The sequence below is a fragment of the Ictalurus punctatus genome, chromosome 14 (genome assembly GCF_001660625.3).
Source record: "Ictalurus punctatus breed USDA103 chromosome 14, Coco_2.0, whole genome shotgun sequence".
Classification (NCBI taxonomy): Eukaryota; Metazoa; Chordata; class Actinopteri; order Siluriformes; family Ictaluridae; genus Ictalurus; species Ictalurus punctatus.
In genome coordinates this window covers 27,241,575-27,267,172 of record NC_030429.2, presented here as the reverse complement: position 1 = coordinate 27,267,172, position 25,598 = coordinate 27,241,575, and the positions used below count along the sequence as shown (strand labels likewise).

Sequence of the window (25,598 nt, the reverse complement as noted above, 5' to 3'; positions counted from 1 at the left end):
GGGAACCCATCCTCATCTGGGTGACACCAGTGCAATCGAAAAGTGCAATAGTGTAACCAGGAATTCATGAGATTGTGAGAAACTTGAGTTATTTCTGTATTCATTATAATCTTAAATTTAAGTCTGTTGTATCAAACTGAAGATATTACCTGTTCAGTGATGGAGACTTGAGTGTAAACTGTTGTTAGCAATTGCAGTCCTAAGGCTATCCAAGCAAGAACATCCACAACCATCTTCATGGTTTTTAAGTGGTACCATCCTCAGTAATCTCACGGTGATCTTTAGGCTGTTCATGAGGTTCCATCCTCAGCATCAGTGAGTGATTTTCAGGTGATAAGAATTCCAAACAGAAGAACAGAACACTGGCTGCATTCGCTGCGTGCATTAGAATGTAATTATTAACATGTAAACTTTGCCAGTCCTAATAAAATTATAATAAACCTTTAATGCATCTTATCGCTCTGCATCACATCACTTCTCCAGAGATTTACATTAAGTACAACATATTGTAATGATTCACTGTCTGCCTTTAAATATGTCTTCTATATTATTTTACATCCGATTCAAATATACAGTGAATCATCTTGAGGGGAAAAAAGAAACACCTTCCTTCACTGATGGGTTTAATCCTGATCAATTAAAGACACATTCGAGTGGTGTAGAATGTATTCAGTAAAATAACATGGAATTTATTGTTGTGCATCCTTTTGTTTCAGGTTCTGTGGTTTTGGAGGAGGGTGCTGTCCGATACAATCCAGTCAGGACAGATGCTGAGTAATGCAACGTCCAGCACAACAGTTGGTAATAACACTAACCCTAGGTTTCCTCTCACCTCCCAAACACATGCCAGTAGGGGGACTGGCTGAGCTACATTGACCCTACGTGTGAATAAGTGTGAACGCTGGCGTGTTCATCTGCTGCAACTCTAAAGTGTTATTGGTTGATATTTTTTTGTCTTTCTGGATTATACTGTTCGACGTTGTGAATTTGCACCCTGCATTACATAGTTTATGTTTCATATGGACTTTTAATTTTCATATGGACATGTTTTTTTTTTTTTGTAATCTTTTTTCCTGGCATGTCAACTACAGTTATGCGCTGTTCTTCACAATATCTTTTCTACAATGTTTTATCGGTACTCTTCTGCAGAGGTCATATGTTAATAGCATGTACAGCAGGGGGCTCAGGACACATCCCTGAGGGGACTTTAACAGTCTGTGTCCTGCTTGTTCAAAAGTCCAGGACCCAGTTTCAAAGTGAGTTGGCTTGATGTTGGACGGTCGATATTCACAGATTAAGGGACCGTCTCTAAAGTTACATACGACATGGGTATACACGTTTCTAACTTCCATAGCATTTGAAAGGAATGACTTACAGTCACAAAACCAACTGTAAAGTATTCATGAAGGTGTCAGGTCTGATGCACACTATTTTTTTTTTTTTTTTTTAGATTTTTGATATTTAACATTTCAATGCATGAACCAAAAAAAAAACCTACACGAATGCATAAAGGGGGTCAAAATGACCCATATTGGATTGAATGGCTTTCTTAAAAAAAAAAAAAAAAAAAAAATTGTCCTATTAATGAAATAATTAAAAGAACTGATGATACACGAATGTTTTAATATTTCAAACATGTTTATTTGTTTTCTTTTAATTTATTTATGTTTAGATATTTAGATTGTGGATGGGAGCCAAAGAAATGGAAAATCATTTACAGATTTTCCAGTCAACCTCTTGACCGCATCGCGGTGTAAAGATTTGTGAAAATTTGAACTCGGAAGGTCGTGAGTTCAAATCCCAGCCCTGCCAAGCTGCCACTGCTGGGCCTTAACCCTTAAATGCCCAGTTGTCTAAATTTAGAGAAATGTAAGTCGCTCTGGATAAGGGCATCTGCCAAATGCCATAAATAATAATTAAAAAAATAAATACTTTATCCATCACTTGGTAGTATAAATGGAAATACAGGAAGTGTATTCAGAAATTTGGCAGGCAGATATTCACAGCTGGAGTGGAGCTCTGCCATGTTTACTTTGCTGTCTCTTTTTGTTATGAAGGGAATTACCAGCAGAGGGCGCTACTGGCTTCTTAAATATCTGTTACACAAAGAACTCTTTGAGCATGTAAAGACATGATGGCAGCCATTTTAGAAGAGATTCTCACCGCCATTTAATGGTTTCAACAAGGTGATGTTAAAAGTATTGAGTAAACCGATCACTGTCTCGCTGTTCTGTGGGCAATTTGTATACACCTGTATAAGGTAGTATGGTATTGTATAGAATGGTATAGTGTGGTATTGTAGTATGGTATGCGCCTTGTATAATCAGAGTAAATGCATTGACTGCACAGTGTGAAGAGATTTTCAGTTATATTCTTTGATTATGTGCGTGCATCAAAGTGTAAATCGATATTTAATTTATATATGAGGATTACACTGTTGTTATTTGTAAGTTATTAAGTCAACTGATTCTGTATTCAGACCACTTTGTTGTCAATTGAATCTTTATTTAAAAAAAAAAAAAGATATATATTTTTGATGTAATATTACTGTTGCATATGGTGTGGATAATGATGTTAGTTTGTGTAACTTGACAGTTGTTTGTCAGTGTATCGGAGGTCTGATTCAGACTTATTATTGGAACTTCTCTAATTATTTGCACTTTATCTGTTAAGGTGTAAAATTCTATCTGTTATAATTTCAGGAAAGTCATATTAGTGCTTAATGTTCTTTATAGAATTAGAGCTGTGATTTCAATAGTGTTGTTTTTCTTTCTAAAGTAACCACACCTTGATCTACATGTTGAGATGAATTCTGAAATAAAGAACTAAAATGGGAACCTGTGCATTCTATATTCAATACCTCATACCTTTTAACCCAGTTATCAATAGACAACTTTATTACACTTTTATAAGTTCTGGATAATAACTGATCCCTCTAGTTGTTTGTGTTTAAGCTTCAATCATCCTCACAAAAACAGTTAAATATTGTTAAAGCTGCAGTACTGAAGCTTTTTTTTTTGCTAAAAATTAACAAAAATTAATTATTGAGCAGTAAATAAAAACAGTTTGAGGGTTTTCCGGGTAAGAGAGAGCAAGGCAGATGTTTTTGGTGACAGCATTTCACTCTGAATAAATACCGTCACACACAAATGAACCTGATTCTGGTCTTTTTTATATATTATTAGAATATATATTATACACAAATATTACCAAATTACTTGTATCAAAATTTAAACAAATACTGTTATGTTTTGAGTTTGCTTTTGTTTGGGATGTAGTTACACACAGTTAACCAGCAGAGGTCATTATCTAACATGTACAGTGGTGTTGATTTCATACCAGACTTGGCATAGAAAAACCTTGACTGATCAAAAGCTGTGTTTTCAATAGAACAGAACAGACTTGAAGTGTCATTGTGTTGAGCTGGAGGAGAAAATGCCACCTTTTTAATTTTTTTTTTTTTACACCGTAGATGTTTTACATAGAATCTATGAGAAAGAAAAAAATATTTGCCTCCTTCTGTTTTGTGTATGTCTCACACTAAATAGTTTTATAAATTAAAACAAAATCTAAGATAAAACAAAAGTAACCTGAGTAAATACAAACCAGTTGTGTTCTCATAACACATGTTAACAGCATAAACTGCAAGGATCACATCGGCTAAAGTCAAATCTGATCCAGAGCTTAAGGTCATATAAGGCCTCGGGTCCTTAATAAGAGCTGGTAAAATCTGTTTCATTTATCAGTGAACTCACAACTGAACGTTCTCTACACGAGTCGTAGAACAGGTTCGAGGTTGATGAGGGACAAGTTTCTGTGTAAATGGGTGTGTATGTAAAACATGCCAAATGTATGCAGAATACACCACCAGGGCTTTTAAAATCAGAAAGCTATCAAAGCAGCTGAAGAACCAACACGCTCATCTTTACCAAAAAGAATTATGGCAACAACAAAAGCCTCTGTATTTATTTACTTCATCAACTCACCACAGTGTTTATTAAACCAAGGCTTAATGTTTAATAAGGGAGTTGAGAGAAAACCTTTAGTTGTACCTCTTCTTCTTTTGCACTCGGATACAAAAAGAAGTAGTTTTGACTATTTCTATCTTAAAAAGACAAAAATAGAGGCATAATGTGTCCTTTGTGACCATTTTTATTGCAGTACGTATGAGTCAGTAATATAATACTGCACGACTGCACTGGGTAACTCTGAACAAGCCACAGTGTAAACAGGTACTGAACCACGTGACTTACAGGAACATTGTTCTGGTAAATCACATGGTACATTCTGTCTCTCTGTCTGATTGGCTTTTTAATAATAGTGTCTCAAAATATCTTCAAATAAAAATAAATTATACACAGCCAGTGAGAGGACATTATTTAAAAACATTTCTGCTTTTATATAATTTTCCAACATACAAAACAGATGCAGTGTTAATGCAAATCATAAAGATAATATTTGTATTACATTCATATTCAGTCCTGAGAATGAGCAGGTGGAATGAGCGTTAAATGGCCGCGGTTTCTACTTTTCAAAGCTGAAAAACAAGACCAGCGGTGTCCCATCTCCTTCCCTCTCTAGTTTACAGCACCCTCACCGCTTCCACTGGCATCACTTCGAGTTTAAATGGTTTAGTGAAATCTGGGCAGCAAGGACAGGAGAACTACACAACAGATCTTTGAGAGAATCAAAGGCAATTAGACAATTAGAATTCCAAACTAAAGAAACATCTTTTCGAAGGTTATCCGTGAGAGGCTTCACTACATCTGAAAGTTTTTTCAAAAGTTTCTATAGTAACCGGCCATTCTGAGAAAACGTACGCAGAATGTTTATTTATTTTGGTCCTTTTTATTCATTTCCCTTTTATTAGTGGAGCTGATATTTTATTTATTAGATGAACATATTTCTTTTCCTGTTTTTCCCCAAACTGAAATATTTGCCACTGCGCGTGTTGCTGAAAAACCTAAATTGATGCTTGTCTTTACTCCGCCCAAATAACTCCGCCCATATCATTATATTCTTTTCGTTTTTAAGATTATTTTCAGGTCTTATTATTATTATTATTATTATTATTATTATTATTATTATTATTATTATTATTATTATTATCATTATTATTATTATATAATCTTTAAAAGACTTCCGTGATGTTGTCTGTGGATTTAATTCAGGGTGTGATGTACCTGTGTGTGGTCATAAATTCACTTCATCATAATGAAATCTCATGTCGTTAAATATGATTAATGCGCAGTTTCAGCACATTTGACAAACTTCACACTCATTTTATATCTCTATTTGCCACTGCGTGTGCTGCCTGGAGAACAAATGTAGAGTGTCTTCTCCACCCAAACAGATGCAAATAATCTGGAATGAAACGAAACTAAAAGAATCGACTTCCTTGTGTTAGATTTGACTTTTATAGACTTCTACTTTATGAATAATGTAATACAACGGAATGTATTTAATTTAATTAAATACTCTTTAACTCATCATGAGGAATAATTACCTCATGCACAAAAAGCTCCAGCTGACAAAAAAGGTCCCCAGAACGTCCCCTAAACGGCCTCTGTGAACGTCCCCCGAGCGTCCATGTGTAGGGTCTCCTTGACGTGCTACAGACGTTCACTGGACGTCCAGCGGCCTTTCGGGACGCTTAGGAGACTTTCGCTTAAAGTCCTCTGAACGTTGTTTTATTGAACTTTTCGACTAACCAGAGAAAACAGACACGTGAGGAACTGTAAGGAACAAAGTACATTTATTTTAATTGAACAATTGTAAAGATGCTGTGATTCTGTGTGTGTGTGTGTGTGTGTGTGTGTGTGTGTGTGAGTGTGTGAGTGTGTGTGAGTGTGTGTGAGTGTATATGTGAGTGTGTGTGTGTGTGTGAGTGTGTGTGTGTCGGATTGTCAGCTGTGGGCGGGGTTATTCCGATGGCAGTTCTTCTCGTTGGCTTTTAACCGAAAACAATGAAATGAACACATTCAGTAGTGTTATGATCTGAAAAACATTCACACACGTCTCTTTTGAAGCTGATATTTTAATGTGTACCTGTTTATCTTTATCGGTGTGAACATTTACTCAGACGTTAAAGTGGGTGAATTCGGATAGTTGTTACCTGTTGTGTGTGTGTGTGAATGCACACATCATACTGCTCGATCTCTACACGAGCTCATAATGTAACTCATCAAATAACTTTGTTTGCATGGTGACTTTACACACACACACACACACACACACACACACACACACACACACACACACACACACACCTCAGACACAGCTTAGAGATCATGTACTCACTGTAGGAAAAATCCCCTCTATTCTCATTTTACTGTGACATCGAGTAATGGAAGTTATCTCATGACATATTGATGGTTTTTATTAGGATCTCTGATATTATTGTGATATTGTCTGCAGCTTAAAGCGGAACTCTTTGTTAATTATTCGTGACTCTTGGTACTCGATTACGATTTTCATCTGGATCAACTGGTTAGGTGGGTGACTTAATTTTTCCAAAGCAGATCACGTGACGCTTTCTCCCTCACCAACCACATTTATAGACTATATATGTAAACTGTTCTGCTAGCTACTTGTTTTAGATTAAAACACTGGTGTGACCCACTTATGCAGTGTGTGTAGTGTAAAAGCAAACACTAAACTATAGCTATTGCTCCATCTCTTTAGAGACAAAGCCACGTAAGCTTAAAAAATAAAAATGACTTGAGTATGAGCTCATAATCTAGTGTCGTTTCCAGGGCAACCTCGTCACATGGCATCTCAGTCACAGATCAGAGGTCATGACCTCAGTGTGTGAAAATGCCCTCTGTTCATGTTTTACTGTGAGATCAAGTAATGTAAACTGAATTATGCTGATATTTTATGATCTGGGATATTGTTCTGATATTATTGTCTGCAGTATAAATTTGGAGAGTTGTTACATAAAGCGTAAAGCTAAAGAAACTTTTTGTTAATTACGAGCGACATTTGGACCTCCATTATCTGTTTGATCATCTGGATCAAAGTGTGTGACCCAAAGCTATAATGCTGACAAACAGGTACAAATTATAATGTTCTGTCTGTCTGTCTGTCTGTCTGTCTGTCTGTCTGTCTGTCTGTCTGTCTGTCTCTGGTCGTCCGTCCGTCAGTGTGAGAATAATAAATGTTTTTTTGGCTGATTGTTTATAACTGCTAGAATGAAATATTATAATGCACTCGCCTGATTGGCTGGTTTTACTCGATCTGTGGCATGTTTTAGGGTCACAGCAATCATTTCCTCCACACTCTGGGGTTTTTGGTGTGTGTATGCCTTTCTGCAGGCACCTTGATCCAATACAGACATCAGTTATTAAAACTAGACCTCAGACTAAAGTTCTATTCAAAAAGCATCAACATTACTCTTGTTTTCTTAATAGACCATGGTACGAATATTTATGTACTGAGAACTAACAACTTTTACATTTACATTCTTATTTTCAACCTATTTGCATTCCACATAATTTGAGACTTTGGGGATTGGAACAGACACATTATTAGTCATTAGTGGCAAGTTTTGAAACTTGCGTATGATGACATCATTGATTAGGAGCAGCTGAAATTTACATTTTCCTTTTCTCCCTTTGTGACTGTAATGTTTCTATAAGGAGATATCTCCAATTTTTTTCAGCATCCTCCTAATTCCATCTCCCAAGCTGCCTCCACTCTGAAGACACAGATAACGAATCTACAAACAACAACAATCCGAAATTAATCACAAGAGTAAGTTGTTTTAAAATTATTTCAGGTTAACAACGACTAGTAATGTTGCCTGTGTTGTGGCACATACCATCTTCTTTCAAAAGTCAGCATCTTTCAGCTTATCACACAGCTCTTTTAATTCCTCCACAGTCTTACAAGGCACCTCTAGCACCTCTGTAAGATCAGAGACAGAGGTGCTTGGCTGGCTCATTGACCGCTGCATTGTTCCGGCCGCTGCTGTGACGTTGTCCTGGATTTGGTCTCGTTTCAGCGTGATTCTCCAAACTCTCAAATAACTTGTAGATTTCTGTCCAGAATTTGTTTTGAAACATCAAAGACATTACTGACTACAGCGATGAAAAAATGAACACTGCCATAAGTCAACATGAGTCTGTTTGGGAAAAATTACACAGGGACTTTGAAAGGTTGTTTTTGTTGTTGGTTTTTGTTGATATTTCTAAATGTGTAGGCCTTCCTAAATTAGGTCACTTTTGCACAACACAGAAAGGGGCTTCTCTGTACTCTTTAGATTATCACCTAACATTTTCAAATAATCAAATATTCAACAGTTTAATCTTTTTTTTTTTTTAACACTCTACTTACACTCAGGTGCCATTGCTGTTGATCCTGACAGTTTATTTGATTTCTTCATTTCTTCGATTTCATGTTTTGCCCGTAGCTGTTTGTCTGGGAAGGCACATTTTTTTACCATGTTCCTGACATTAATTAGACCAGTAGCACAACAATACCTGTCAGACAGAAACAAGAATGCTTGCTTAATTTATATATGTATGTAGTTGACCTTGTTTATCATTTATATTTTATATAAAAAACGCATATGGTCTAAATCCTACCCCATCGTTCCACTATAACCACAAGGACGGTGCCACTTCAACCTCATTTTGCTCAATGAAATGGAGCACAACATGACGCAGATGAACCTGTAAGTACCGAACAGGCTACACAGATACTAGTCCAGGCTCTTGTTATCTCAAAACTGGACTACTGCAACTCACTACCCTCGGGCCTCCCAGCAGCTCCATCAAACCCCTTCAGATGATTCAGAATGCTGCAGCACACCTCGTCTTCAACCAGCCCAAGAGAACCCATGTCACACCCCTCTTCATCTCCCTCCACTGGCTTCCTGTAGCCACCCGTATCAAATTCAAAGCCTTGTCTGGAACAGCATCCTCCTACCTCAACTCTCTCCTGAAGGCTTACGTTCCCTCACACAATCTGCGATCCACTAGCAACCGACGCTTAGTAGTACCTACTCAGTGTGGCTCAAAGTCCCTTTCCAGAACCATCACACTATCTGTTCAAAAACCCATTGACTTCAGGATGATGGATGTCGAGTACACAGGAAAATTAAGTCGAGATCACGAGAAAACAACAGAAAAAGTAATAATGCATGGCCGCTTAGGGCTTCCGTATAAAAGAGCCATTTTCCCTCGGTGAGTTTTCCCGACAGAGCGGTGTCTAGTAGAACAAATAACTAATCAAATCACAGTCCACAGATTTAGATAAACATAGATAAGAATTTAAAACTGATCCTTAACTTGGAGTGGGAGAATATTTCTACTAATTCAGTATGATTTAAATAAAAGTTTGAGTTTAGGAGGCTCTGCTGTCAACCACCATTATGTCGTGTCTGAACACCAACGACTGCAGCGTTTACAGCCTACAGGTAACTTCTACTTTCTCTTTCTCATGAGGGTGAGGGAAGGAAAAATGCTAATTACATTGTTGGGTTTAGGAAAGAATTTGCATTGTGGATCTGTTCCTGTTTTTCCTCTTTAATGTTGACCTGATCTGTTTAATGTTTTTATCTTGACTTTGTCCTGTCTAGTTTACCCAGTTTGTTGATCACCTGACATTTTTACCCTTTTTAGCCTTGACTCTGTCTTAAGATTTAGAAATGTTTGTCTCTCTTTTTTTTTTTTTTTTTTTTTTTTTTTTTTTACATTGCAACACTTTGTACACCTTCACTTTGTGACAGGGCCCGAGGCAAAATATAGGAATGGGGCCCTATTCAGTGTTTTAACATAGATATTTATATTTTCAGCATACTTTATTTAGCATTAATAATTTAAAATATGTTGCATGTTTAGGGGGCCCTTGGCTTCAAGGCGATTGCCTACCATTGCCTAGTGCTAAGTCCGCCCCTGCCTAGAGTTCATTCTTATGCTAATCATCCTCAAGTGAATGTTTCATGAACAGTTGATAGGGAAGTTGATTTGAGTTTTGAACAAGCAGGATAAACAGGGTGTCAGGTTCTGCAGGTTCTACAGGGTTTTTGTGATTTCCATAAACACCTGCATATCCACATGCTCATGTACAAATAAATCCTTCACTGTACAGATATGACTCAGATTTCCCTTTATTTACTTCGCAGATGATTAAAGCAGCTTACACACAAGACACAATCAAATTCGACCCAAACACAGATTGGAGCTGTAGTAGCACCTCAGTTATTCTGCTTCTGTAATAAAGTTTTCATAATAATAATAATAATAATAATAAGAAGAAGAAGAAGAAGAAGAAGAAGAAGAAGAAGAAGAAGAAAGAGAAGAACAGCTGGAACATCAGCTCAGGTCTTGTCTCCTCATCTGTCCTAAGTATTAAACATTATTCACAAGTCCACTTCCTGTTTGCACAGTATATACAGTACATCTGTAAACTCCACATTGTGTGTTTATGTAAGGATATTTAATTCTTGAGTGTAAGATCTAATCAAATGTGTTTGCCTGTTACTGTACCCTGACCCTGACCCTTGCTTTATGATTTCTTATCCTGGATTTGCCCTTTGACCTCACTGTGACCCTTTTGACCCTTTGTGGCCTAGCTTTCTGGATTGTGTGTTATTGTGGAACTGGACTCACACATGGAGCCTTAAACTGATGGTTACAGTAACATTATTATAAGTGTATTTTAGGGAACCTGAGGACACTGCAGAGATACAATTCACAATATAAAATCATGTAATACTAGTTACTGTAGTAAAACCTAAATGAAGGAAAAGGAATATAAAATCAACAATTATAAAATGAAATATAAACAATAATAGAAAACTGTGTGTTTATATGCAGTTGCAATCAAAATTATTCACCCCCCATTGCAAAACTGACTTTCAGCTGAAATGAATAGATCAAATAAAAGCAGTTGAAATAGTCCGACACAACGAATGCTTCAAGTGTTTTCCACAAATTCAACTGAAAATGAAACTTATAATGATTTCTCCAGTTTCAAAATTATTCGCCCCCCCTGAATAGAATCCCTCACAAATATACAGAACAGGTGTTGTCTCAAACACACCTGATACTAATCAAGGGCTTCATCAGCTGCAGCAGGTGTGCCTGAGCTGGAACACATGAAATACCTGAACTGGCTAGGGGTAGAAAATGCATGGAATACCTGGAAAGGGCAGAAAAAAGAAGCTATCAATGACTGCACGCAGATTTCTGAGAAGGCAGGTTGAGAAAAACCCTCCAGTGACTGCAAAAGACCTCTGCTCATGAGGAATGGGTTAAGATTCCTCAGGAACGCTGCCAGAAGCCGTGTCATCAGCAAACTTCACAATATGATTGCCCGGATATTTAGCCGAGCAGTCATATGTTAATAGCATGTTCAGCAGGGGGCTCAGGACACGTCCCTGAGGGGAGCCGGTTTTAACGACGATAGGTGATCATGAGATGCCGTGGACTTTAACAGTCTGTCGCCTGTTCGTTCAAAAGTCCAGGACCCAGTTTCAAAGTGAAGGTTTCGATCCAAAAGTCTTTCAGCACAGGACGGTGAGCAGGAACCAGCAGGATGGAAATGTGGTCAGAGAAGCCCAGGTGGGGGCGGGGCACCACTCTGTATGCTTTCCATCTGTTGGTATACACACAGTCCGGTATGTTGTTTCCCCTCACTCTGAGTAACATTAAGTCCATCTTGTTGTCAAGCGAGCAGACATTTCCATAAAAATTGTTGGAAAAATGGATCTGTTATTAGCCTTTAGCCTGGCTACGAGGCCAGCCCACTTACCCCTCTTCTGCCTTCGTGCACAACACTTCCTCCTTCCCCTTAGCCGGTGTGTACTGCTCAAAAGCCTTAATCTGCCTAACACTGTTTATTACTGGAATAAAGTTGGCTTGACGTTGGACGGTCGATATTCGCAGGTTAAGGGGCTGTCTCTAAAGTTACATACGACAGGGGTATGCACGTTTCTAACGCCAATAGCATTTGAATGGAATGACTTTACATGTACCAACTGTACATGAAGGTGTCAGGTCTGATGCACACCTTTTTTTATTTTTTTATTTAGATTTTTGATATTTAACCCTACAGTGCATGAACCAAAAAAACCTACACGAATGCATAATGGGGGTCAAAATGACCCGTACTGGATTTAATGGTTTTCTTAAAAAAATCGATGTCCTACAGTCTCTCAATCGATGTCTCTCCTACAGTGAAGGGTTCGTTTCCCAGCTCAGAGGGTATTTTCCCGATCACACCCCCACTCTTCTATCCTATATTGCCTTGTCAATTCTCTACTATCCCTACCCCAATGAAGCAAAAAAGCCTCCCAAACCAATAAAAACACATTCTTGTGATTTAAACTACTTTAAGGTTCATCTTTTTAACCATATGTTTACCAAATGTTATTACAAAATCCAAACAATAAATGTTGTTGTGAATCTTTATTTAAGAGACCCACTTTGTTAGTCAATTTAAATGAATGTTCTGCATTGTGCTCTCCATTCTCTTTACAGTCCATATAAATATAATTATCTTATTAGAAAGACAACATTATCCATTTTGCTTTAGTGAATAAAACACAAAATGTGTGAAAACACGTGTTAAGTGAATCAAAATGATTGACAGGATAACATTAAGCATTAAAACATTATTGCCTACTAATTTCCTATATATGTAGTATATGATAATTATTGTCTTTACATATCTCACTCACTTTACACTTAACAATGATTGTGAATTGCTTGCTACGTATAGTAAAAGGTAAGAGGTAACATTATTGTAAGGATTTGACAGTGTTTAAAAAAAACCTTATGAGAAGACTAGTATACTTATACAATGTCAAAGACTCGAGGCCTGTCATTTTCTTACAAAAATAATTGTTAATGATCCAGAGATCTGCAAGATCTATGACAAGTCTCTGGAACACCAACAGGAGGGGTAGAACATACTTTTTTCAAAATATTTCTACGTTTCCTCTGTTTACACTTGAAATTTTGTCTTATTGTGGATTGATGAACACCCAGATGTTTAGAAATGCTTTTCAGCCTTTTCCAGCTTTGTGCGTCTCTATAATGTGTCTTTTACAGTCCTGTGAACGTCGATGGGATGGAGGCATGGTTCACACTGTTACGGCCCAGTCTAGCTTAGGCCACACAGAGTAACCAGCTCGGGATTCAATGGAATTTGACCGTAAATAAGGAAAGCCAGGAATAACAACACAAACAGGGTTGTTCAACAAAAGATGTGATATATTGTAACACACAATTATGTACATACAACTATACAAAGAACCAAACAGCAAACATAACTTCAGGGTGGGCCAAGGCCAAAATAATAAGCAAGAATTATTTTGTTAGGTAGCTAGCTTACCTAAAAGGAAAATAACAAGGAAAATACAAAGATACTTCCCTAACTACCTAAGCCAAAAACAGAGACAGAAGGACCCTCTCCCAAAAGAAATGGCAGCCACACCCCTACTGCGGGTGAACCAAGTGCAAAATATATATACAATGGTGGATAGAATGCACATAAACAGGTACAGGGACAACCAAACTCAATGTCAAAAACCAGGCAAAAGTATTAAAAAACAAAAAACAAAAACCATCAGTCAGAATGTAGCATACAAGCAGCACAAACACACTCTCTAAACCACCACCTGCAACCGTCTCCAACATCCCACCCCATTCTCCCTCCTCATCCTCTTTAAATATGGCCACCATTTAGTGATGTCATCCTGGGAGGGGGGAGCAAGGCATGCTAGGCATGCAATGTCAAAAATCAGGCAAAAGTTAAAAAAAAAAAAAAAAAGTATAAAGCACCTGTACACCCCACACCTCCAATCTCATCTCCTCAATTTAAACATCTGACTCCAGTTAGCTTTTGGAGAAGTTGTTAGTGCAGGGGTTCACTTACTTTTTCCAGCCTGCACTGTGAATTATTACTCAGTATGCTCGATAAACTCCTGAAAACTACTACTACATGTGTGTTATTAGTTTAATCAAACTGTGTTTGTCTATAATTCTGACTCAGATAAAGATCAGATCACAGTATATCAGTAATCAGTGCACAAACCCTGGTAACTCCAAAGGGTTCACAAACTTTGTCTCTCTATACACATGACAATAAACTTGATTCTGCTATTTAAATATTTATCTGCTGAAGAAGTGATCAGCTGATCATCTTGAGTGAGAAGTGTCTGTTCAATAAACCTTTTAAACTAACAATTCAAGAAATTTACTGTCTCCTTAGTCTTTAATTTTAATTTCACTTTTCCATCAGGGGGAAATCTGAGAGAGAGAGAGAGAGAGAGAGAGAGAGAGAGAGACCCCCTGATGATCAGAACTGGTGAAAAGACTAAATATTTATTTTTTGTTAAATGTATGATTTTATTCTAAAACCTTTGTGAAAATTAAGTTATATGAAGCAACACTAAACAAATATATAAATATACATAAAGACACCATCAGTCAGATTAAATAAAGTATTGTTACTGACCTGTAAAGTGCAGGACATTTCCTGCTGAGATACTACAGTGGCGTAAGTAGACTACAGAGGGTGTGGATTAAAAAAAAAAAAAAAAAGTCGACTCTCTTCTCCACCCAAACAGAATGAATGAAACGAAACTAAAAGAATCGACTTCCTTGTGTTGGATTTGACTTTTATAGACTTCTAGTTTATGAATAATATAATACAACGGAATGTATTTAATTTAATTATACAATTTTAACTCATCATGAGGAATAATTACATCATACAAAAAAAACAATAAAAGAGTATAGTAGGTTATAGAGGGAGTAGTTATAGAGGGAGTAGTTATAGAGGTTATAGAGGGAGTAGTTATAGAGGTTATAGAGGGTGTAGTTATAGAGGTTATAGAGGGAGTAGTTATAGAGGTTATAGAGGGAGTAGTTATAGAGGTTATAGAGGGAGTAGTTATAGAGGTTATAGAGGGAGTAGTTATAGAGGTTATAGAGGGAGTAGTTATAGAGGTTATAGAGGGAGTAGTTATAGAGGTTATAGAGGGAGTAGTTATAGAGGGTGTAGTTATAGAGGTTATAGAGGGAGTAGTTATAGAGGTTATAGAGGGAGTAGTTATAGAGGTTATAGAGGGAGTAGTTATAGAGGTTATAGAGGGAGTAGTTATGGAGGTTATAGAGGGAGTAGTTATAGAGGTTATAGAGGGAGTAGTTATAGAGGTTATAGAGGGAGTAGTTATAGAGGTTATAGAGGGAGTAGTTATAGAGGTTATAGAGGGAGTGGTTATAGAGGTTATAGAGGGAGTAGTTATAGAGGGAGTGTACGACTGTAAACACGACGCTCCGCCTTCTCTACAACCTCGGTTAGTGCAGTGACTCATAGGCACGTAGGCATTTCTGGACAAGATCTGATCGAGTGAATTCAGGTAAAACTGTTTTACTATTAAATTCTTATCCAGCTTCTATCGGGTGTTTTATACTTTAGAAAAAGTATCTTTTTGAAGGGTGATACTCAACGTTTAACAAAACAACACGTTTAATAGCTCTAACAGGAGTCTCTTACTGGTTTAATCTGATCTTCTATATACACTGTGGTGTTGTGGCTGTTCCTGTTAAGGGTCACAGAGGATCATCAGTGTGATCCGTATATTTAATTTGGCACAAACTTTACACCAGAGTCCTGATTCAACACCTGAACACTTCAACACCTGATCACCTCACAGCACTGAGAGACCTCAACACCTCTGGACCATGTGTTAGTCTAGATCTTTATACATACAGTACTACTAAGTTTTAATACTGTGAAAAATGTCAATATTAAACTTTATCTGGGAAAATAAATGTCATCATTTTAATAAAGTTGTATCTCGAGTATAAATTCCCCGCACAGTTCATCAAAATGAAATGATTATGGTGAAATGATTAAGGTGATGTGTAGATATTATCTTCAGGTCATTTTAAAGCTTGAGTGTGAATGAAAAAGCTGATAAAATACTGTTAATTAAAATAACACACGACTCTGAATTTAAATAAATAATAATTCACGACCACAAAAATGTAAATTAGACCAAATACATTACTCACAGCGTGTATTTAACTGGTGCTTATGCGCGTGCATGGAAGCTACAGCCTTCACTATAGTACAAACTGTCATTCATTTCCTGTTTACACAACTGCACTATCTGTCCATGTAGTGTTAGCACAGTTATAGAAGACATTTATTTATAATTCTACTATCCGTGGTCATGAGGACGGGTTCACTTCTGAGTCTGAATCCTGTTTTTCCTCACCACCGTCTCCTCTGTCTGCTCATTAAATAAATTCATACATTTAAAATCTATATCCTGAGTTTATATATTTCTGTGAAGCTGCTTTGGGACAATGTCACTGTTAAAAGCGTTATACAAATAAAACTCAATTGAATTGAATTACAGTTGTTGACTAGAGTCTAGTGTAATAACTTCCCAGGAAAGCCAGAGGTGACTGGAAATTAGAGTGAGCAAGTCATTAACACGTGCAATAAATCCAAATCCTTTTTGTTCTTGTACATGGTCTTTCTTTATTTTATACAGAAATGATTAAATTACATAATCCGTCATGAACATGTTCACACCAAGATCCACAACACGGTCAAAAAACTGTGTCTCTCCCCATTCCCAATCACCTGACTTACTACACAGGTGCTTAATCTATCCCCTTGAGTCTACTGCCACTCAGCGGTCAATAATAATATTGCAACAGGAATTGCTCCAACATCTAGTGTGTGTAAATATTGTTTTAAAACAGCTTCTCTGGCTAAGCTTTGGTGTAGTGTGATGTAGTCTAGGCTGCCAGGGACACTAGGAATTGTGTGTGTACAATATGAATATACAGTGCTCAAATAGGAAATGCTCATTTTAAATAGGTGGAGTTCATGTGTATTTATTATAAAGGAAAATTTGTAAATTTTGAATATAAAAAAACACTTCACTGTACAAATCATTGCCAGTAAACATCCATTGAACTGAATTTCAACATAAATTAAACATACTGTAAGGACTATCTGAACGGAAAACTTAACTAGCTGTGCAGTGTTTATTTTATACAATATAATTTTATACTCTCTCTATATATATATATATATATATATATATATATATATATATATATATATATATATATATACATAAAAGGAAAATTTTCAGCAGTTTCTCCGACTGTATCTTTAGAGTATATTCAGTTTGTCAGTAAAACGTGTTTGGAAATATTTGGATGGTGTCATGAGCCAGCGTGATGTAACTATGGTTTAAACGGTTATAGATAAATTTGACCAAGACAGGTGTTTTTTTGTTTGCATTTTTTTAATCACAGCGATCACTCGCTGCTTGTTTTGGGGTTTGATATCCTACAGGCCTACAGTATTAAGTAGGAAAGTTTTTGTTTGTTTGTTTGTTTTTTTAAATTATTATTATTATTGTTGTTGTTGTTGTTTTACCTTCAACAGTTGTTTACTGTAGAGAAAATAAATAGTTATTATTACAATTAACTGTATTTTGTTATTCATACTATAAGATTATATAAATTAGCTATGAATGTGAAACTTAATTAGAACTTCAAATAGGTATTCATAGCATCCAGTTACAATGGTGTGTGTGTGTTATATATATATATACACAGAGAGAGAGAGAGTTTTGTGAGATACTGTATAAAATATAGCTAGCTTTAGCTATCCTATTGGAATCTGAAATTAAATCTTACAGTATATTGTAGAAGTAATATAGCATAAATAAATAAAAAGATAAATGATTGATATAAACCAATAAGCACTCTGTTACCTTTTGATATTCAAATATATTTCTTTTTGCACACCTTCCTTTCCTTGTTTTAGAAAATGTTCACACGCTCCTCCAGACACTCTCGGGGCATCATGACCTCCTTTTATTCCATCTGCATCGTCTTGGGTACCGTGTGTGTGAGTAAGTAACTTTTTGTTATAAAATAGATGAAATAAAGCTCTTAACATAAGATCATTGTCTAAAAGGTGAGAAAGTAATCTAGATTTTAATTTTCCCATCTCAGACCCCCTCTCTGCAGTACCTGAGTTCACTGTATCTGGACATGTGGGGTCTACAGCTGTCCTGCCGTGTGAAATGAAGAGTGAAGTCACTGAAACACCGCATATCATCTGGGAGGTCGGAACTGAGAAAATGTTTGAGAGAGTCGGTGAGGAGACCTATCAGGGTGAGGGATATGAGGGGCGTGTGGACGTTCCTGAGGAAGAGCTGCGTAAGGGGAACTGTGCCTTGGTGTTGCGCAATCTGACACCTAATGATGCAGCTCTCTACTGGAGCGCCAAGACACACAAGACAAAAAGAGAAGAGATCAGCCGTGTTTATCTCTCAGTGGAAGGTAAGTGAGTGAGTCTCAGTAGATCACACACTGACCATCACACACATCAGAAATCAAAGCTGGACATGAGGGAGAATTGGAAAGGCACTAAGTTTACAGTTAGAGATGCACCGAATGTTCGGTAACCGAAATTATTCTTCCGAAAATAGCGAAAAAAGCATTTCCGGTGTTCAGCTGAATAATTGAAAAGGCCGAATAAATTTGACTGAACAGTGACGTGTTTGATGACGTGACCAAGTAGCCTAGCAACCAGAGTGAGACGCGCGAATGTAACGACCTCGATGAGGGGGCGCGCGCGTGCACGAGCTACGTGCTCTTCGGATGTTTACTTTTTTGTTTCTGTCACGTCGCGAGACGTAAAGGAGTAGAGTACGGAAGCAGGTAAAGACGTATTTATTTAAGGACAGGCAGACAAATCCACATCTTAATCCAAAAAACTTAGTCAAGACAAGCAAAGGGACTAAATGAACTGATCTATAGTTTAAACTAACTAAATCTATCAAGGAACAGAACATTAACATCGTATCTAACTCTACTATATCTACTATAATACTCGGCGAGGTGTACAGGGCGCGAGCGGTACATATCCCCAATATAATCAGCCCTATAGAACCCAATAGAACCAGTTCCTGCACTCTTTTAATGCACTTTTTAATGCACTTTTAGTTGTAGTCTACAGAGTGTTCCATTCTTTCAGCAGTCAGTTACAGGCCCAACATCGGCTATTCAAGGGGCTCAAAGATGACCACATCACAATATTTATATTTTACTCTTTTATTTATTTAAAGTTATATTGTGCCTTGTTGGTAGCCTGTGCCTGCTGGAATGAAAAAAAAATGTTCAGAGTTAAATAAATATTTTGTAATTGATTTTTGCTTTGAAAAGCAAGACAAAATAGTTAAAAGCACATTTTGACTGTTTAATTTATGCAATGGTGAAAAAAAAATGGCAAAATAAATGGTAAAAAATGTGTTCGGTTTCAGCCTTCGGCCAAGAATTTTCATTTCGGTGCATCCCTACTTACTGTATAACAAAAGCGGTTCATATGGGGCAGTTTAATGATCTCAGTGTTTTAACTACTAGTTGAGGACGTCTGCACTGAACAGCTAATTACAAAGCTCTTTATGTGTGTGTGTTAGATTGAGCCAGGAGAACACACAACACCTGTCCATCTTTTTTGTTTCATCACACACTTGTAGAAGCATCACAACTTTACATCTAAATCATTTTCATTACACGAATGTGCAGTAGATTTTTAAATCAGAACACAGACTGAAGTCAATGGAACACCGCATATTATCATTCACATCGAAACTGAGACTGTTTGAGCGATGCGGTGAGGAGACCTATCAGGGTGAGGGATATGAGAAGCGTGTGGACGTTCCTGAGGAAGAGCCGCGTAAGAGGAACTGTTCCTTGGTGTTGCAAAGTAATGGTGAAAAGAAGAAAGAAAAGAAAGAAAGTAATCTAGATTTTAATTTTCCCATCTCACACCCCCTCTCTGCAGTACCTGAGTTCACTGTATCTGGACATGTGGGGTCTACAGCTGTCCTGCCGTGTGAACTGCAGACTGAAGTCACTGGAACACCGTATATTAAGTGGAGCATCGAATCTGAGACTGTGGTTGAGCGACGCGGTGAGGAGACCTATCAGGGTGAGGGATATGAGGGGCGTGTGGACGTTCCTGAGGAAGAGCTGCGTAAGGGGAACTGTTCCTTGGTGTTGCGCAATCTGACACCTACTGATGCAGCTGACTACAGGAGCACCAAGATAGTGAGTCGCACCAAGGGATCTGTCGAGACAGAAACGGTAGTGATCAGCCGTGTTCATCTCTCAGTGGAAGGTAAGTGAGTGAGTCTCAGTAGATCACACACTGACCATCACACACATCAGAAATCAAAGCTGGACATGAGGGAAAATTGGAAAGGCACTAAGTTTACTGTATAACAAAAGCGGTTCATAAGGGGCAGTTTAATGATCTCAGTGTTTTAACTACTAGTTGAGGACTTCTGCACTGAACAGCTAATTACAAAGCTCTTTATGTGTGTGTTAGATTGAGCCAGGAGAACACACAACACCTGTCCATCTTTTTTGTTTCATCACACACTTGTAGAAGCATCACAACTTTACATCTAAATCATTTTCATTACACGAATGTGCAGTAGATTTTTAAATCAGAACGTCTTTACCCCAGACAGCAGGAACAGTGGATCTGAAATCATTCTCTTGGTTATTTGTACAATGTATTACCTATGAAATACTATTTAAGTGATATTCATTGTCAAAATATTCAGTTGACATTATTCTAAAATATTTGATCATTTATTATAATCACATATTATAGTGTTACTAATATGAAGCTTTTATTTTAGTGGAGAGGGTGAGTTAATAAGGCATGTTAAAGCAGTACTGGAGTTAAAGGTTAGACTGAGAATGTAAACACTGAGCTACATTAGTAGTGACCTGACCTACATGTGTCCCTGATCTACAGGTACAAAGTAAAACACTTTAGCGTCATTGAGAAGAGTTCACACAGAAGAGCTGTGATTGTAATGGTAAATGGTTATATAGTGCTTTTGTCCAAAGCGCTTTACACTGTGTCTCATTCACCCATTCACACACACACACACACACACACACACTCACACACCAATGGTAGCAGAGCTGCCATGCAAGGTGCTAACTTGCCATTGGGAACAACTTGGGGTTCAGTGTCTTGCCCAAGATCTTATAACAAGATGATCAAATGTTTTTTTCTCTTACAGAAAAACAGAAAGAAGAGCGTAAAGCTGAAAAGGAAGTTCCCAGAGGTGAGAGATACTTGTGTATTTAATTATCTGTAAAGCAGATTTAATTTCTTATACAACCAGTAACATTCATTCCATTTATTTCAGTATGTTAAGTTCACTGGACTTTTTTACTCCCTAATGACTTCTGTCCTTCATTTTTTTTGTTATATTTGTTTTTAATTGCCCACAAAATGTTGTAACTTAGTTAATTCTACACTACATGACCAAACTTATGTGACTTTAAATTATTTTGGAGCTGCAGTGATGCTTCCCAGTGAGGAGCGATTGAACACAAACCATGCAAAATAATAACAGAGCCACCAGTTTTTCCTTTAATTTGTCAGCCTCCTCTGTGTGTGTGTGTGTGTGTGTGTGTGTGTGTGTGTGTGTGTGTGCGCACATTGTTTGATTTTGGTTGTAAACCTCACTGCTTAGACTTTATGTGGAAAATGTTCTAGCTAAACTAGAAAAAATAATACATTTCTCTTTTTCTCCAGATGATGCAGGAATGAAGTGTCCTCAGCTACCGATCATGATCTTGTCCCTCCTGTCATGTTTACTCCTCCAGTTCTTATTAGAAGAATCCTGAGTCTGACCCAGAGCTGTGTACAGGACTGTGTCTTTATTCCTCCACCACCAAGTGGTTGAAGTATTATGTTTTTTGATTTTTTCATTTGCCTGCTTGAACACCCGCCCACCTGTCTATCTGTCCATGTCGGTCAGAGCAAGGTGTACATTACACGATTTTAATGTACAGCGTGGAGGAAAAGAACCACCCGAGACATGTATGTTACAATGGTTAGTTATTTACAGGCAGTGCATAAATTTAGAATGGTAATTAAACTGAATTAAACCTGTGCATTAAACGGTTTTAATGCACACCTTCCAGACCAGCAGAATCAGGTATTCAGACAGACCATGATATAATAAGTAAGAAAACACTGAGGAATTTAGGTCCTGTCATCACTTACATAATATCCCCCTTCGTTGATTGAGACCATGGCAGGGAGAAAGGACCATCTGCATTTCTGAGAGAACAATATAGTGGGGCAGAATGAGGGTGTATATTTGTGAAAAACTGATGGTCTGGTCAGAAAGTGTCTTAAAATATATTTTCTGTGGTAATTCTGACATTTGTAGGAAATGAACCAGCAGCTCGGTACACGCTAGATATTGTGTTAAATGGTGAGGAACTACAAGATGTCTGGAGAACCCAAAACAAAACCACCTCCTGTCTTACTCTGTGCATTTAAGGGCAATGTTTGTGTATAATGTATATAATGTTTTGATCATATGAAAAGACCTGACTTATCCACAGGTTATAGATCATTATGTACAGGTACCTTTTATATAAGATTATATATTAATCAATTTAATTTGTGTATAAATAAAATGTTTTCCAGTGAGGGCAATATTTATTCAGTTGTCACCAAAAATGTCTTTCTCTCTTTCTATCTGGGATGTCTCAGGAGTTTTTGTACTAAACATTGAACCTGGAACTTCTGGTGCTCAGCCCAAACTTCTTGAATCAGACAGTATGGATCTGAGGAAACACTGAGGAATTTAGGTCCTGTCATCACTTAGATAATATCCCCCTTCGTGGATTGAGACCTTGGCGGGGTGAAGGGGCTTATGTCCTTTGATGAACCTCAGGGCTATGTCACAAGGAACTTAACCATGTTCCTAGTAGGGCCACCCTTGGTGAACAGGCCTGAGGGGCGGGGTCAGACAAAGATCAATCCTAATGACCATCATAAAACGTTCAGGAAAGACAGAAAATAAATGTACCCTGTCCACCTTAGGTTTACAGGAACCCACTCCTGGAGGAGGCAGGCATGGGGTATTGTTCACAGGAAAGCATCTGGTTTGTTCTTCTGAACCCAAAGTCTCGAAAGGTGAACTAATCATTTCTGTTTGCGGGGAACAGACGTGACAAAAGAACAACTCGGATCGGGAAGTGAGGCGAACTGACAGACTGCTTAGCCTGAAGACCAGCTAAACTATTAATTAATCATTCTGTTTCTCATAATTCGGCCTAGGTAGCATTGGCCTCCAGTTTATTACATAGTTTATTAAGTACTAGACTTGTTGGTGAATTTAACATGTAACATTTTAATTATATTCTGCTTTAATGAACTAAATGACTCAAAAAAAGATTCGTTCATTTTGCTGAACGAGATTCAAAGATCCGAGTCAGTAAAATGATCTGCACTTCCCAACACTAGTACTGACGGCTAGATAAAAGTCAGACTAAGCTCTGCCTCTCCCCAGCAAAAAGAAAATGCAGAGGGAGAGAAAGGGAACGGGGGGTTTTACATTTATATACATTCTATATGAAGAGCATTAAATTATACTCAGTACCCAAATGATGTCTGTGTTTGTTTAGTTTTTGCCTTGAAAACAATGTACGCCCCTCTTATGATCTCTCCACGCCCCACCAGGAGGGTGTGTCCCCTCCCCGGGTTGAGAACCACTGCTGTATATAATCACGTTTGATAATTAAGGAGCTCTGATGATCAATTTCTAAGGAATAATGTGCAAGTTTAATCAACATGTGACCATATTTTAAAAATAACAACAGGATGAAACTCACACCAGCTTTACATTCCTTCATTTATATTCTTACTACAAAAGGAAATGGATGACAGGTTGCCCATTTGAGAACGTACCTGTACCCCGACGAGGTCTGAGCATCAGTGAACGTGTCTACAAAAGAAGGAAGTCCTGTCCTGCGGGCTGACCTGATTCACTCTTTACACATATACATATAGTTTTTTTCTGTATTAGCTCTCATCACAAAACCATTACCATGTTTTTCTGTGGAATCATATCATGACTTTCCTGTGAAAGGATGATGTTAACTGATGACTTTAGAGAATTCCTTTTGGTTTATTTTATGCTACGCTGGAATAAAAGCGAGGAATGAAAGGAAATTCTCTTATCATGTACTCATATTATGAACTGTATTAAGACACATTGGATACGTAGAATACTGGGTTGTAGTTTCTGCTTGTGTGTCTCTGTGCTATCAAATACCTATGATGAATGTATACATTTAATTACCTCTGAATAAGCTGATCAACTGCCATCCTTCTTATAGCTGGCACATGTATTTTCTGTCTCTTGAAAAGACTGATTTCATAGTGTGCTGCGTGTTTTGTTTTGTCTATCTGGCTGGCACCTGCTCCAGTAGAAACTGTTCACGCACTGCCGTTATCAATGTGTATAAAGGGGAAGTTTAGAGTAACCAGTCCAAATATCTGCATGTTTTTCAGGGAACTCTGGAAATGCACTGTTTTTACTGTTGAAGACCTGTGTGATTTTTTGTTAAATGCATTTTCCCAGATTCGGAATTCAATGGAGTAGGACGCGAAGTTGGAGGCTCCTGCTGATTTCAATTAAAATTGTAAATAATTAGCACTTTTCGGTCATTCAATATATTTTGACTTATTCTGCTCTGTTTCCTTGTTTGTAATTTTAATTTTGTGGTACGTTTAAATGTCTGGAAAGAACACAAAAACCCATGGTAGCATTCAGACGCGACTGAGGCCAAGTGTGCGCGCCGCAAGCAAGGCCCCTTCTTCCCCCGCACTCAGTCTCGAGCTGCTGGCTTTACTGAGGAAGGACATCGCCGATATTTTCAAAAAGGAGCTCTAGGATCTCCAGAAGACTCTCGGGGGTGCACTGTCTACTATCCAGCTTGACCTGTAGGCCGTGAAGACAGCTGGCTACTGATAAAGTTTCTACCGAGGCTACCATATCAACACTGAAAGGTACTATTGGGGAAATGGGGCACGCTCTCTCTGGTTGCACCGATGACATAGTTCATATGAAGACTACTGTCGAGTCTCTCACTGCGACCGTGACTCAATTAGAAAATAAATGTGAGGATTTGGAGTCGAGGTCAAGGCATAATAACGTTAGGATAGTCGGCGTTCCAGAGGGCACTGAGACCTGTACAACCGCTGCTGTAGCGGCCTTGTTAAAGGAGGCGTTTGGTCTGGGGAAGGAGCTGGTTTTGGACCGGTCCCACACCTAGTGAACGACCATGAGCTATTGTGTGCAGATTCCACTATCACAGTGACTGTGTTGACATTTTACGCCATGCGAGAGAGCTCCAGCAGATTAAAGTGAGGGATTTGACCATCTCCGTTTTCCCTGACTGCACAGCCAAGACAGCCCGGGCCCAAGCTGCATTTAACGAGGTTCAGCGTCAACTTCATGGTATTGAGGGCGCTCGCTATGGAATATTTCACCCAGCTCGGCTTCGCATTACATATAACGGTGTCCAGAAGGACTTTATTTCAGCAGAGGAAGCAGGAGACTACGTTAAACTCTTGATATCGGGGTGAATCGCATCACCTACACAGCGGAGTCTTTTTCGTTCTTCTTTTATTTTTATTTTTTGCACTCGGCCTTCCAGCTCTACAGAATTCGGATTCGTATTGAAGATATTGTCGTTGCATTACTC

The 25,598-nt window shown here is 37.9% G+C and overlaps 1 protein-coding gene and 1 long non-coding RNA gene across 35 annotated transcripts in view; both read left to right on the top strand.

Annotated features, from left to right (window-relative positions):
* The window catches only part of LOC108261135 (uncharacterized), a 278,821-nt gene extending 275,984 nt beyond the window's left edge, over positions 1-2,837 (top strand). For all 3 annotated transcript variants that reach the window (XR_008397867.1, XR_008397865.1, XR_008397866.1), the window contains one exon: positions 717-2,837. This is a non-coding gene — a long non-coding RNA (uncharacterized LOC108261135). The remainder of the gene's footprint in view (positions 1-716) is intronic.
* LOC108274794 (uncharacterized) overlaps positions 1-25,598 on the top strand; it is a 588,939-nt gene that overhangs the window by 314,807 nt on the left and 248,534 nt on the right. For all 32 annotated transcript variants that reach the window (XM_053685830.1, XM_053685861.1, XM_053685859.1 and 29 more), the window contains exon 7: positions 19,846-20,181. In XM_053685830.1, the coding sequence (XP_053541805.1) occupies positions 19,846-20,181 (336 nt within the window). The remainder of the gene's footprint in view (positions 1-19,845; positions 20,182-25,598) is intronic.